The sequence below is a fragment of the Nesoenas mayeri genome, assembly GCF_963082525.1.
Source record: "Nesoenas mayeri genome assembly, chromosome: Z".
Lineage (NCBI taxonomy): Eukaryota > Metazoa > Chordata > Aves > Columbiformes > Columbidae > Nesoenas > Nesoenas mayeri.
In genome coordinates, this window is record NC_137542.1 from 45502370 (window position 1) to 45516978 (window position 14609).

General features: G+C 37.1%; 1 protein-coding gene across 2 annotated transcripts in view; it reads left to right on the plus strand.

The window, feature by feature from the left end:
• The window catches only part of HSD17B4 (hydroxysteroid 17-beta dehydrogenase 4), a 63284-nt gene that overhangs the window by 32925 nt on the left and 15750 nt on the right, over positions 1 to 14609 (plus strand). For both annotated transcript variants that reach the window (XM_080362237.1, XM_080362238.1), the window contains one exon: positions 11612 to 11681. In XM_080362237.1, the coding sequence (XP_080218363.1) occupies positions 11612 to 11681 (70 nt within the window). The remainder of the gene's footprint in view (positions 1 to 11611; positions 11682 to 14609) is intronic.

The following is a 14609-nucleotide window of genomic DNA, read 5'->3' on the forward strand; positions in this document are numbered from 1 at the left end:
TCACTAATGTACTGGCTGCATCCTCAAATACACACCGTTGGTCTAGGAGGTACAGATGTCTAATTTTTATGAATAGGCTTAATTGAAAATTGTTCTTGGGAGGTGGTTAAATGCAGTGGAAGGTGCTGTCTAGGAGCTGGCACTTTATTAGGTAAGATCCAGCAACCCTACTGGCTTGGTAACTAAAAGTATTTAGTGCAGATTCTCCTCTGACTGGTTATACCAGAATTGATTCCAGGTCCCTCGATTTTCAGATTACATTTATGATCACCTTGTTGGTATGGTAATCTTAGTTTCTGAGCCTTAAGCTCTTATACCTAGAATTGTTACTGTGTATAAAATGCTAAATTCATGAGATAAAAGATAGTATTGACCTTATAATCAGAAGCTGGAAAACCTTGCGACTGCAAAATTGATTTTTTGGAAACAAAGTGGCACAGAATAGCCACCACACTTGTTTTATTTTAAGATCTACTCTGACAGGTACATAAAGAGAATATCTCTCCAATTAGATCTCGCAGGAGCCACTGCCAGTGGACTTTGAAGATGGCAAGAAGGCTTATCTGCCAAATTATTCAGTAGCATCTGTGCTTAAGTCATGATTCCTGTGCACAGGAGGGGAAATGTATAGAACTTGGGAACTTTATGGGCAGGAAGATAGACTTTAATGTGAAGGACAGCTTGGAGAAATGTTATCAAGATTTTACATTTATGTGTCTGTGGAATGACATGTAACTGCCTAAAATCCATTTTGAAAATGGAAACTGGCACATGAATTGCATAGAATTTCTGAATTTTCTTTTTTTAGTGTTTAAATGAAAAAGTGTTGGCAGAACTGTCTGTTGCCATTCAGCTGTTGATTTAGCACCGAGTATGAGACAGGCTGAAAGAGTCATTTTGTAGATTACATTTGAGTTAATTTGAACTGTATTAATTTCCAATGATATTCGTGGTGTTCACCACTCAAGTTTTTGTATTACCACAATTAGATAGCTAAACCACTCTTCATAATTAGCATTTTCCCCCCTTAATATTTCATAGCATGATCATGTAGTAAACTTGCTGATAATTAGATCATCACAAGTATTTTACAGTGATGACTCCAATCTTTCACTGAAGTAAATGACTGTGGTTATTTTGAAAGTTATATTCAGTTCTAGCTCAGCTATACTGGGTTAAGATTTTTTCAAGAGGAAGAATTTTTTTTCATGTTTTCAGACAGGAGTGAGTGCTGCCTAGGGAAGAGGATACTGGAAACAAAGGGCTAATAGCCATCTTTCCTCTCACCATGTGTTCAGTAGAATGGAGGGTACAGCCACCTACAGTTCCTTGAAAAATGGTTGTGTTATGTCAGTCACCATTGACAGAACAAGCCAATCCTTTTGCTTAGTGGTATCAAAGACTAATAGCAGGTAGTATAATAAACGTTTATCCCATTTAAATCTGGACCCATTCCTGAGAACTTCTTTAAACAGCAACCAGTCCTTATGAATGAGTTGCAGTACTGTGGTGTAAGCTGCTTAAAGATGAAAAACGGTTAAGGTAAGTTTAACAGAAGTATTTGACCTTCTAAAAGGCTTTGAGGCTTAAAATTTGCATCTTGCTGAAGAACATAAAATATTTCTTCTGTGTGTCCATGAATTTTTCTGCAAAGAACTAGTTGACATTTTGTCTGTGTTGCCCTGTAGAGATGTGCGTGTGCTGTGGTATTTTTCTGGCTTGTTCTCTCTCTGTAACCTGAGCTATGCTTTACTAGATACACTGCCGTAAATCTTTTGAATAAAATAGACCTTTTGACAGAAGATCAAGAAGTCTAGAGGGTGTTTGACTATTAGCCATTTAGCAAGAAATGAATCATTCAATTTCAACCCTGTAGGGAATGTTTAACGTAGTTACAGAGCTTCAATATAATCTAGCTACTGTTGTCCTGCTGGTTTTCAAACCAGGGCTATAAATTAATCAATCAAACAGATTTTGCTGAATGGTTCCTAATCAAAAGCAGTGAATCCGAAGCAGTGAATGACCTGTATCTCTGGAAAATGTTTTGTCTGTAGAGTTTTCTTTTCACTTCTTCCCAAATGTGTTGATTTCTTGGAATTTCCTTTTCTGATGGTGCATAAAATAAGTTGCAGTAGGTATTTAAAGTGAATAATGTTAAAGTGATGCAGGTCACTTTTGAGGAAGGAAAATAATGTAGACTCTTTAATTTGTCGGGAGCTTTCTGTGTTTGTTGGTTGGTTGGTTTTGTGTGTTTGTTGTTTTGTTTTTTTGTTTGCTTGTGGAAAAGCTCACAGCATTGTGATATTGTGCAGTTTGCCTCCCAGGAAATAAACTATTCTGTCTTCAAATAGCAGAATTAATATTCAGAGTGCACAATTTTGTGACAATAAATAAACAGTATAATAGTAGCCCATAAAATGGAATTTTTTGAGAAGTTGTTTCAGTTTTACTTTTCTGTGTCCTCCTGTTTTCTTCTGAAAGCTACCTGTTCTGTTTGCCTGTATGGAAAAACTAAAGCTGTACCATGTGGAGTTTGCAGGACTTCCAATTTTTGTTAATGTCAGCTCATTTCAGTAAAATGTCTAATAATTTGAAGCAATGGTTGCAAGTCAAAAAATTCTCTTTGCTTGCAACAGTATCAAATATTTTACCAAAGCATGCTCTCATTTTGAATTCTGACTCTTGTATATTTTTTACTCACATTTATAGGGAGAAATAGACATGACAAAGTATAAAAAAACCCTTTTAGATAGACCTTGAAAAACATGGTGTCTCAATCTACCATGCTTTGGGACCAGCTGTGTACATGCAAGTGTGCTCTCTATTAATCTCTCCAAAGCAGTGTCATGTGAGCTATCACATGTGACTTTCTTCCAGGGCTAGTCTTCTGTGCAACTTAGGTATCTCAACCACATAATGCTTCTGCTCTGTGGTTTCCAGGGTCAGAAAGTCAGTTTTCCTGTGTTATTTGCTGCAAGTTGTGTTCTAAGAAGGACTAATGAGAGGAAAATAATATCATGGTTAGTGACTGGTTGGAGCTGCAATTCTTCAACAATGGATTTTCTTTGCTTTTTCTGTAGAATTCTTGTGGCCTGTGGGCAGGGCAGCTGCTACCCAAATATCCCAAAGTATTCAGACACAGGTGCTCCTTAGTCAGTGGCTGGTAGGAGTGGATGAGATGATGGAATTTGGAATGTGAAGTTGGGAGCTGGGCAATCACTGAATGAAACTGAAATTCATAGGAGCTCTGTTCTGAACTTGTACAGCATACTTCAAGAATGTGATGCACTTTGAAGAATTGCATCTTCAAATGTGAAATTTGGAGAACTATAACTGGTTTGTGGTGCTAGCAATTAAAACCTTTTCTGCTGTCTGATAGTTTCCAGTCTATAAAGAAAGGATGTTTAAGAATATTTGAGACAATTAAAATTTGTTCGGAGAGTGTTTAGAGTTACAAATAGCATCAGATGGTGATTTTTGAGAATGTGATATAGTGGGCAGCATAAGAAAAAGCTAATTTAGGGAATATAATGATTCTGTACTTATTCAGAGATTTTTAGAGAGAGTCAGTACATTCACACCTGAACTAATCTGATAAGATTTAAAATATACAAGCTATGTAAACCCTTCTGTTCCAGGTATAGATCAAGCATTTACTGACAGACTGAGAAGCAAATGCTGCGTTTTAGAGTTGTGGGTTTGTTTTTTGGTCCCTAAAATACAGTTATTTTCAGAAAAAAATACAGAAAATAATTGGCACATGCCGTGTTTCGAGTAGTGTCATCACCATCCTGTGACTAAGACTGCAGCAGTGTCCTTCCCTTCCTGAGTCATGCTTTATTTTGAGGATGGTGTGCTAAGACCCATAGAAGCTTCTGCATAATTGAGATGTGGATATTTACATGTAGAAAGTCATCTTTTATTCTACACAGATTTGTGTTTTCATTTTAAGCATATCTAAATATTTGTGTGTGTTTTTAGAGAACACATATGTAGATACAATATCAATGACTACTTATTCTATGAGAAAAAAGTTGTTTATTTCCAGCTTATGTTTGTTTCCTTGGAGAGATGTTATGCTTATTTTAAACAGATTAGAAGAAAAAAATTATAGGAAGGGAGTGTTTTGAGTTAAGGTCATTTTTTGAATGAGTGCAATAAAGTCATGTGAGAGAGATGGATGGGGAAAATGTTGTTACAGAACAAATGTTTTTTTGATGTCCTCGTCTCTAAAGATTGTAGTACAACATTGCCTGAAAACACGTAAATTTAAATTAACTTCAGAGAATAGCGCAAGAGAGCCTCCTGAGAGCCTCAGGTGATTTTTTTTTTCCCTGTTTGTAGCATAAATAATTTGTTTCATGATAGAGAAAATGAAGTGCTGCAGTTGCTTCACAGATATGCAGAGCACACTAGAAATACAGTGCTTAACAAAAGCAAAACAAAGCGTTGTGAAGCCATTGCAAGAATTTGATAATATTTTCCTAATTTGTCTGGAGATTTCAATATGCGGAGGTGATACTGTTAGAACCCTTGGAATGGTATAGTGAGTGAGTATTTCTAATAGTAGTTACTTTAAAAGATTTTACATGTTATGATGGTAATTTCAAGACTTATACATGACACTTATCATACCGTTCCCATGTTTATTCCTATTGTGAGGATCAGAATGTAGTTTTTAATCACAACAATTTTGAAAAATAGTTAAGGGCTTGGATAATACTAGAATTTTGTGTTGTAAGATGATAAAAGAAGAAAAGGTGCTGGGCTGGCAGTCATTTAATTTAAACACGATGCGCTTCCTTATGAAGAGTTTGTTTCTTCAGCCTATCTATGCTTCTCTTAGTAAAGGATATAAAAATTATTCTCCTGTTCGAAGTTCCCAAACCTAAAGTGCTTTGTTCTTGTGGTTTAAAAGAGGCGCACTGGTAAAGGAAAGTCACGTACATTTGCTGTGCTACTGAAAAACAGCTAATGTTCTGTGAAGCCTGTGCCAGGAGATATACATTGGTTTTAAATTTGAGAAATGTGTGGTAGGGATAAACAGTAAAGACATGAATGATGTGGAGTGAGGAAGGAGAAAAAATGTAGTGCCATTTTATGTGTGTTTTACCTATCCTTGTTTATAGCTCTACATGTGAAGGTGTTTTAATTGAACATTTTAGTAATTCTTATTCTTGAGGGAGTCAAAGGTATGTAGGGAATAAGGTAGTGTTCGGATAGTCCAGACCACTAAGAACACATAATTACAGACCTGAGGTAGCCCAGAAACCATACCATATTCGTAGTAACAATCTTGTTAAAAAGTAGAATCATTTGTGATCCAGGTTTCCACAAAATGTATTTAGGCATTGGAAACTATTATGAGCAACTTAAACTATCTATTTTGTTTATTTTCTGTATGCGCCTACTTTGAGAAAAATAGTTGGTTCTCTGGAGGAACAAATAAACCCATTTATCTTTCTGTATGTTGGTTTCTATCTTTCCTTACCCTTAAAGAGACGATTAATTTTAAAAGAAGATATGGCAAATGGGAATCTCAGATAATCAAAGGGTAGCTCCTTAATTTTAAGTACAATGAATTATTTAAGTGCTATGCTGAATTTGACCCCTTGAAGCATCAGGACTGCAAGTTAACTGGAAACATTCGTTGTTCCTCATGTAAGTCAGAGCTCATTGGAATGTGTAGGTGAGATTTGTGGCTGTTTTTCCTTCATGAGATTGCTTGCCTGCTTGCTCTTACTTAAAGAAGCTATTAGGTAAAGTATACCTACATACATGCACACACACGTACGCATATGTGTATGTATACACGCATATACTTGGTAAGATAAACTCTTGGGCAGAGCTCTTTTTCTTCCTAGTTAGAAGGGAAAATACATGGATAGTTGGCTTCCTTTTCCGTTAGCTTTACCACTGACCTTTATTGCAGTCTGCAGGCAAGACTGAAAAATTGGCACAGACATGTTGGATATCGCCTTTCCTTTTGTGGTCTGGCAGAACTCCTAAATTGTTAGGAAATGAGACTTGACAGCTTGTGTTATTAATTGGAGAACAATCTAACCATATTATGACTGACTTCAATCTAATGTCCCACATCAGTTGACTCCTGTCATCCTCCAAGGATGCATCACTTTTTTTTTTTTTTTTTTTTTTAATGCTATCACTCAAGACTTCGGGAAATGTCATTATTCTAGGAATATAGAAAGTAGAGCCAACAAGGCTTTAAACCAGTTCTTTTCTCATGTGGAATGTAATTTATATAATGAAGCAATACCAAAGACTGTGGTAAATGAAACAAAGTTTATTGGCAGACATGACTTGGCTGTGCTGAATCTGAAATAACCTGCTGTGTAACTGTTTTATTCAGTTCAGTTTATGTGTTTTCTAACTGTGACCAGTGCCACTCCAGTTGTTGAAAGCACAAAAAAAGACTAATATCATCTCCTATATTAATGTGTCAGACTTTTAGTTAAATATACTGATCACATTTAATTCTCTGAACCTAATTATTTCCTAAGTATATGTTTATTTTGTTAGCGAAGCACACATATTTTTTTACTACAGTAAAAAAAAAAAAAAGGCATTTGGTAGAAGTGTTGTCTCCTAAGTAGTGCTTATTATCATCCCCCAAAATATCTGAATCTTATTACAACTTTAGTAATCAACAGCTGCATACCTAGATTAAAGCTGAGATTTGAGCTTAAACCATGAATTTATTGTCTTTTTTCATACATAAATAACATTTCCCAGTTACACAGCTATATGTTATTTAGTTGGAATTAAAATTTATTACAAAAGCTCCTTCATGAAAGTAGCCTCCTGAAAGCATTTGTAAAAATCAAAATTAATGGAAGAATGAAAGTGAGGCCTTAGAATTTTAATGTAGTTTTAAAGTTATTTAATTATTTAATTAAATTATTTAATTTATTCATAATTTAAATTAAAATATTTAATTTAATTTATAAAAATAATAAATTAAATTCTTTAATTTATTAATAATTACAAATTATTAATTTATTTAATTTATTTAATTATTTAATTAAATTATTTAACATCTGGCAATATTTATTTGGTAGTTCTCAAGAGTAGCAGTTTGCTGTTAGATGTTAGACTTTCTTGAAAAAAACTTCAGTAATGGAGAGTGATACTCTGCTTTGTAGAATTCTGTCAAAAGCAACTTTCTTTAAATTGTCAGTTTTCTACTCCTTTTTTTTTTTTTTTTAAAGGAAATAAGGTCTATTCCTCACTAAGAGTCTCTTTCATAGTGTTACAACTTTGATATTAGTGGCATTAAGGCCTTAGCTCTTAGCAAAGAAGCTAGTGGTACATCAGAGCTGCTCATCTCTGTCTTTGAACAAGCACTCAGGGAAAGCATGGAGACAAGTGAAGACATAGCAAGATTGAAGAGCAGCGTCTGCATGTTCTGTGAACCCATGCTGCTGTGGGTTTTTATGTGTGCGAGTAGCAGTGTGATGCCACTCTTAGTTTCCCATTTTTCTTTCATTTCTTTGAGAACTGAGGTAAGAGAGAACAGTAAGTGAAGGGAGCAGGTGCTCTCCATGGATGATAATAGTTAGCCCATTTCCAGCTGTCTCTTCCCACTCATCACTTCACTGCAGCTGCCTTAGACATGTTGTAGTAGAGTGTAAGTATTCACATTATCTCAGTTTGCTTTCCTGTTCCACCCTCAACCAGAACTATGTGTTTCACCACACAGTTCTTGGATGGCCGCTGTGGAATGGCCTCTGTGGCACAGGATCACTTGGCTGTCCATTTGGCTTGCTCTATTGGATTTGATTTGGCTTGTAGATTACAGAATCGCAGAATCACAGAATGGTTGGGGTTGGAAGGGATCTCTGGAGATCATCCTGTCCAACCCATCTCCTAAAGTAGGTTCACATAGAGCAGATCACACAGGAATGTGTCCAGGTGTGTTTTGAATGTCTCCAGAGAGGAGACTCCACAACCATTCTAGCGTTCTGTAATGCTCAAAGTGAAGAAGTTTCTCCTCATGTTTAGGTGGAACCTCCTGTGCTTCAGTCTGTGCCTGTTGCCCCCCATCCTATCACTGGGCACCACTGAAAGGAGTCTGGTCCCGTCTTCTTGACACTCACCCTTGAGATACTTATAAACACTGATGAGACCCCTCTCAGCCTTCTCCTCTACAGGCTGAACAGGCCCAGCTCTCTCAGTCTCTCCACATAAGAAAGATGCTTCAGGCCCCCAATCATCTTTGTAGCCTGATTACTAGCTAAGAATCCTGGCACCAGAGTATGCTGCCTTTAGCAGATCTTGACTTTATTCTTCTCACTAGGTGAGATATCTTAGCTATTGCTATTTCTTGGTGATGCTGTAAGTTTAAATTCAGGTTATCTGTTCCTTCAGCAAAGTACTTGACCTCTTCTTTATCTCTTTTGGGAAGTCAAACTCGGACTCATCTGCACTAGTCTTAGATTAATATGGAATTTCTAGTATTTACTATTTTCCTAACAATTTATGGGATAAATTAGAAGATAATGATAATAATTGAAAAGGTTTAAATAAATGTGTGATTTGAGCAAAAGTAGAATTACAGTTAGAAACTTCAGATCCAGTGATGCCATCTTACTTGTATGTCTTTGTTTTCAAAAGGAAAAACATTTAAAATAGTAAACAATGTAAGTAGCCACGGACAAGTATTAGGTTAGTACTTGCCTTTCTGAGATGCGTGCTTTAACTGTGGTGCAGTTTAGGATTTTCTTCTTACCATTTTAGTTGCACATATGCAGCTCCCACACACAAAAGCAGTAACAAGCTCTTCTACGTTCCACTGTAACTGAGACTTGGAACACTTGCTGTATTGTTGAGGGCTACCAGGACAAACAAGAGAACATTAGAGTTTATTCTGAAAGCTGTACGTACTTGAAGAAACAGACCTGAATATTAACAGATTAAAAATGGATTATGGACTAAAATGATAATATGAGTTCAGAACTTATTTAGTTACACTGTAATTTGCTTCAGATTTGATAGAAGAAGTGGTGTTGGACATACATCACAGAATCACAGAATGTTAGGGATTGGAAGGGACCTCAGAAGATCATCTAGTCCAATCCCCCTGGTGGAGCAGGAACACCTAGATGAGGTTACACAGGAATGTGTCCAGGTGGGTTTTGAATGTCTCCAGAGTAGGAGACTCTACAACCCCCCTGGGCAGCCTGTTCCAGTGTTCTGTCATCCTTCCTCACTGAGAAGAAGTTTCTTCTCAAATTTAAGTGGAACCTCTTGTGTTCCAATTTGAACCCATTACCCCTTGTCCTACCGTTGGTTGTCACCAAGAAGAGCCGAACATACTTCCTTTGGGGAATCTTTGTTTATCACTCTGAGAGATCTGTTAACTTCTTTCCTCCAAACAGGATTTAGTGCAGTTTACCCTCAATTGGATAAACAGTATTTTTTTACGATCCTAGTCCAAAATTCTGGGAGAAAATGTGTAGTCATAAGGGATTTGCAAGGCCAGTAATGGGTTTAATGAAAATAAAATCTGTTTTCAGTTTAAAATTAAATTTGTGTTCAATTTTAACATGACATCATATAAAACTACTAAATTCTTGAACTCTTCACTAGTGCTAGTTAATGGTTTTCGCTGTACCTTTGTGAATGTCATGCTGGGGGGTACTCCACAATCATTTAGTCACTGGATTTCACTCAAATGCAATGACCAAGGAATAAGTTCAGAAAGATGCACAGATTGGCTTGGTATGCCTCTCATATTACGGATTGCTGGCCACTGTGCATGTACAGCACATACAGGATTCAGTAATGAAAAAGCTACAGCCACACCCAGAAAACTGAAGTACAGTAGCCATATTCTTCATAATTTATCAACTTTATTCATATTCATTGTGTATACAATACACTAAATCTGTGTTTCTCTACCTTTTACTAGTGAAAGAGAGTATTTAACATGAAGCAAAAGTCTTCTAGAAAGCTTGGTGTATTACTTTGGAGTTTTGCTGTTTCACGGAATCACAGAACGTTAGGGATCGGAAGGGACCTCAAAAGATCATCTAGTCCAATCCCCCTGCCGGAGCGGGAACACCTAGATGAGGCTACACAGGAATGTGTCCAGGCGGGTTTTGAATGTCTCCAGAGTAGGAGACTTCACACCTGCCCTGGGCAGCCTGTTCCAGTGTTCTGTCATCCTCACTGAGAAGTTTCTTCTCAAAACTAAGTGGAACCTCTTGTGTTCCAGTTTGAACCCATTACCCCTTGTCATACTGTTGGTTGTCACTGGGAAGAGCCTGGCTCCATTCTCGTGACACTCACCCTTTATATATCTGTAAACATTAATAAGATCACCCCTCAGTCTCCTCCAAGCTATGGAGACCCAGCTCCCTCAGCCTTTCCTCATAAGGGAGATGGTCCACTCCCTTCGTCATCTTTGTGGCTCTGCGCTGGACTCTCTCCAGCAGTTCCCTGTCCTTCTCGAACTGAGGGACCCAGAACCGGACACAATATTCCAAATGTGGTCTCACCAGGGCAGAGTAGAGGGGAAGGAGAACCTCTCTCAACCTACTAACCACCCCCCTTCTAATACACCCCAGGATGCCATTGGCCTTCCTGGCCACAATGGCATAGTGCTGGCTCATGGTCCCCTACGCTGCTCTCCAGTAGATCTTTCCCCAGTTTATAATGGAACCCGGGGTTGTTCTTGCCCAGATGCAGAATTCTACACTTGCCCTTGCTGTATTTCATTAAATTTTTCCCTGCCCAACTCTCCAGCCTGTCCAGGTTTCGCTGGATGGCAGCACAGCCTTCTGGTGTGTCAGCCACTCCTCCCAGCTTGGTGTCATCAGCAAACTTGCTGACAGTGCACTCTATTCCCTCATCCAAGTCACTGATGAATATATTGAATAATACCGGCCCCAGTACTGACACTTAAAGCACTCCACTAGATACAGGCCTCCAACTAGACTCTGCCCCATTGACCACGACTCTCTGGCTTCTTTCCTTCAGCCACTTCACAGTCCACCGTTTTTAATATTGGGACCAGCTACCCATGAAGTTGCTAAGGGAGAAGTGTATCACAATCAGTCAGTTATTTTACTCTTAAAATGGAAGAATAAAGCTTTTTCTGATCTCTGTAAGATGAATCATATCTTGAAAAAACATGGTACTGTGTGTGTTTAAAAAAAAAATAGCATGTAATTATTTTTAATTTGTGGATTAATCTGTCATGGGAGATGACTCTCTAAAATTACTCCTAAAGCAAAAGAACCTATGGACATTCTGGAAAATGTATTACTTCACTTTTGCCAAATTTTAGTGGAGCTGGATCTGTATGTCAACACAGCAGGCTGTTTTTCCCTCCCATTAAGCAATTGTATTGTTTTCTTATTTACCAAGACCACACACAGTTCTTGACACGTTTCACTGGAGCTTTGATGGTTTGTCTGCACAATAACTTTTGATTCTATGTTAACTGCTTTATTTTAGAGCATAGTATCTGAGGACTAGTAAAATAGATTGTGATCAGTTTGTTAATCTGTCATATGTTTTTGAGTGGCTCCTGCTTGTTTCTATCAGGCACGGCTAGCCTCCCACTTCTATTTTTCTCTTTCTACAGGCTGCCTTATATCGGCTGAGTGGGGATTGGAATCCTTTACATGTTGATCCAAGTTTTGCTGCTCTTGGAGGTGAGCTGAAGGATACCATTGTATTAACATTTAGATGAAGGATGATGTAAATGTATTTTTAATACTTTCTTTTTTCACTTAGGCTATGAGTCTTCAACAACCTGGAAGAAGGTGCTTTTATGTAGCTGTTTTTAGAGTCACCATTAGATGTTTTCAAAGTTCTGTGTGACACTTTACCTTAAAGCATTGCTTCTTGTAGCTGAAAATGTGGGATGATACTTGGGCATTACCTGCAATGGAAACCTGTCTACTGCCCTGTTGTCGTTTTAGAGCTTATTGGTTGGCACTATCCCCTATGTACAGTCTCTTTTTCATAAGCAAAAGTACTTGACTATGAAAGGCTTCAGAAGAAATTCTGTAAATTCTTTGATATATAGTTATTTCCATCCGAATAATTTTGAGATTGTATTGTCTCAGTGGAACTTTATGTACTTACGTGTAGTTTTCTCAATCCCAATAAATCTCAGGAGGGCAGGAGACAGCAAGTTTCATAGCAGTTATTTCCAGTTAGATTGTTTAACTGCACCTCTTGATAGCACAATAGTCTGGTCATCTATGTAATAGTACATGTGGAAGTGAGAAACTCTAGGCTAAATGAACTGATGCTTGCAGAGATGTAGTTACTAAAGAAGAGTCTGTTTTCTTAAATTTCTGTTTTAAAAGTGTTTTAGTAGTCCTTTTCAGGCTTTGCTAGTAGAATAGTGTTATTACTCCAGGCAGACAGCAATTTGATTTGCTTAAGAAATTTTCCTAAATATTTATGCAGTCATGAAGACACTGGTCTGTAATAATTGGTCTGCAGTTTTTCAGTTATTCTTTTAATGTAGAAGTATCGTAATATGGTGTTCTTACCAAGAGAAATAAAGCACAGCTATGCTTCTTTGTTCAGATCACGCTTAAAGTACTTCCACAAATCATCTCCTTTCAATAAATACATACTAATTGCTTGGTTAGCTCTTTTGGTATGATTCTATGTAAATTGATGGTAATAAGTAACCAAATACCAGAGTCCATAAAGAGATTTCCATGGTTATTAAATCAGTGTGTTTGTTTGTTCAGCTGATGATTTAGGATAAATATTTAGATGGAATCACCCAATTACTCTTGAAGATGCTGGAGGAGAAAAATACAGGTTTATAATTGAAACCCCAGTGTTTAGTATAATGATGATAATCCTTTAAAAACCTTACAAATGAAGATGAGTACAAGTTTTCTACCTGCTCACACGGAGAGCACTGGCATTAAACACAGTAGAAAATGAAATTAACTCTATAGATAAGGCAATCTCTGTGTCTGAGCAGAAAACCGCCACACTGGGTTCTGGAACTGTAGCAGTCTCCTATTCATATACCCATACTAAATGTAGGTTTAAGTAAAGAAGAAAATGACTGTAGAGCTCTTTCACAAGTATTTTTTGTAGTTTTACAAAACGTTTTTTCTTTGCACATATTCACACCCCTTCTTAATTTCAATCCTTGTAAATGTTCTCTTTGGCTGGCTCTCACCAGTGTGCTGGAAGGAAGCATTCAGTGTAATGTGCTCACATCATTCCAACGTTATTGTTAAGCTTTCTTGTGGGTAATGTTTCAGGGGAGGTATAAACATGTGTTTTCATGTAGTATATTCTTGTGCTTTTATTCCTGTAACTTGTGAGTATTTCCAAGATATTGGAAAGTAAAATCAACATTTACTTTGTTTTCATTTTAGTCTAGACAAAAAAGTAACTTGATTACCTTATAGATTTTATTTGATTATGCATTAGTTTTTTAAAGAAAATAATGGGGAGAATAGGACTGAATATATTTGTCTGTTGCGGAGTTCTGAAAATAGTGGTTGTTTTCAGTTCTTGCATAGTGAATTGAAGTACGGTTTTAAAGAGCCAACTGTCATGGTAACATTCTGTATGAGAGATGTCGAATACTGATATTTTTACAGTGAAGCCAGTAATCTGTTGTAAAATTGACTGCACAGTATCTTGTACTTTCAGAAATACTCCGTGCGTAGTGTACAAAAAAAAAAAAAAAAAGTGCTATTTAACTGTGCATATTCAAATACTTTACAGGAAAGAACTAACAGCGACAAAATAGACTTCTGTTCCTTTTAGCCTATATTTCTGTCATGTCTCCTCTCCTATCTGAAAAAGCCAAAATTTCTGTTTCTCGTCCTGACTTCTGCTAGTCTTGACATCCCTTTGGAACACGTCTCAGAATTCCCATCTTTTCCAACATCAAATCCTACTGGCTTTTTTGTCTTTGTCTTAAAGGTGGTTTCTTATTCTATGTCTTCTAATTCTCTTTGGGCCAGACTTTATCCTATCTCCTCCTTTTTCTTCTTTTTCTTTTTTTCCTCATTTCCCCCCCCCCCCTTTTTTTTTTTTTTTGATTGGCTTTGGTTTTGCTTTTTCTTTTTTATCCCAGCTGTTGTTTGTTGTGCCAACTTTTTGTATGGTGTAGATGCTACAAGGAGTTGTTTAGAGCTCAGGAAAAACAGACTGGCAGCTGGAAGTGGCAGATGAGTTCCAAGCAAAGCAACTGGTTTCAGAGCCAAAGCTGGACATCTGCAATTCATGGGGTCTCCAATTCATGTGCTGTTGCAAGCATGATCAATTATTTATTGTCTGCATTCTCTGTCAGGTCAGAGCAACCTGCTAAGGGATTAGAACATACTCAGTACAAGCAGCATTTTTAAAACTTAACTGTTGCATTTTAGAAAGACTCAGGCCAGTTTTCAAAGGATTATTTAGTTGGGCTTTGATGGAACTGGAAAAATATTAAGCTTTAATACAGAGATTATCCTCTGCCAAGGTTCAGTTCCTGTTCCAAAGGACAGAAGTGTGAAGCAACCTGAGCAAAAAAGTCAATATAAACAAAACACTGTAATTTTATTTTTCTTTTTTGTCAGGTGTGTTCAAAATGCGTGAAATCTTTT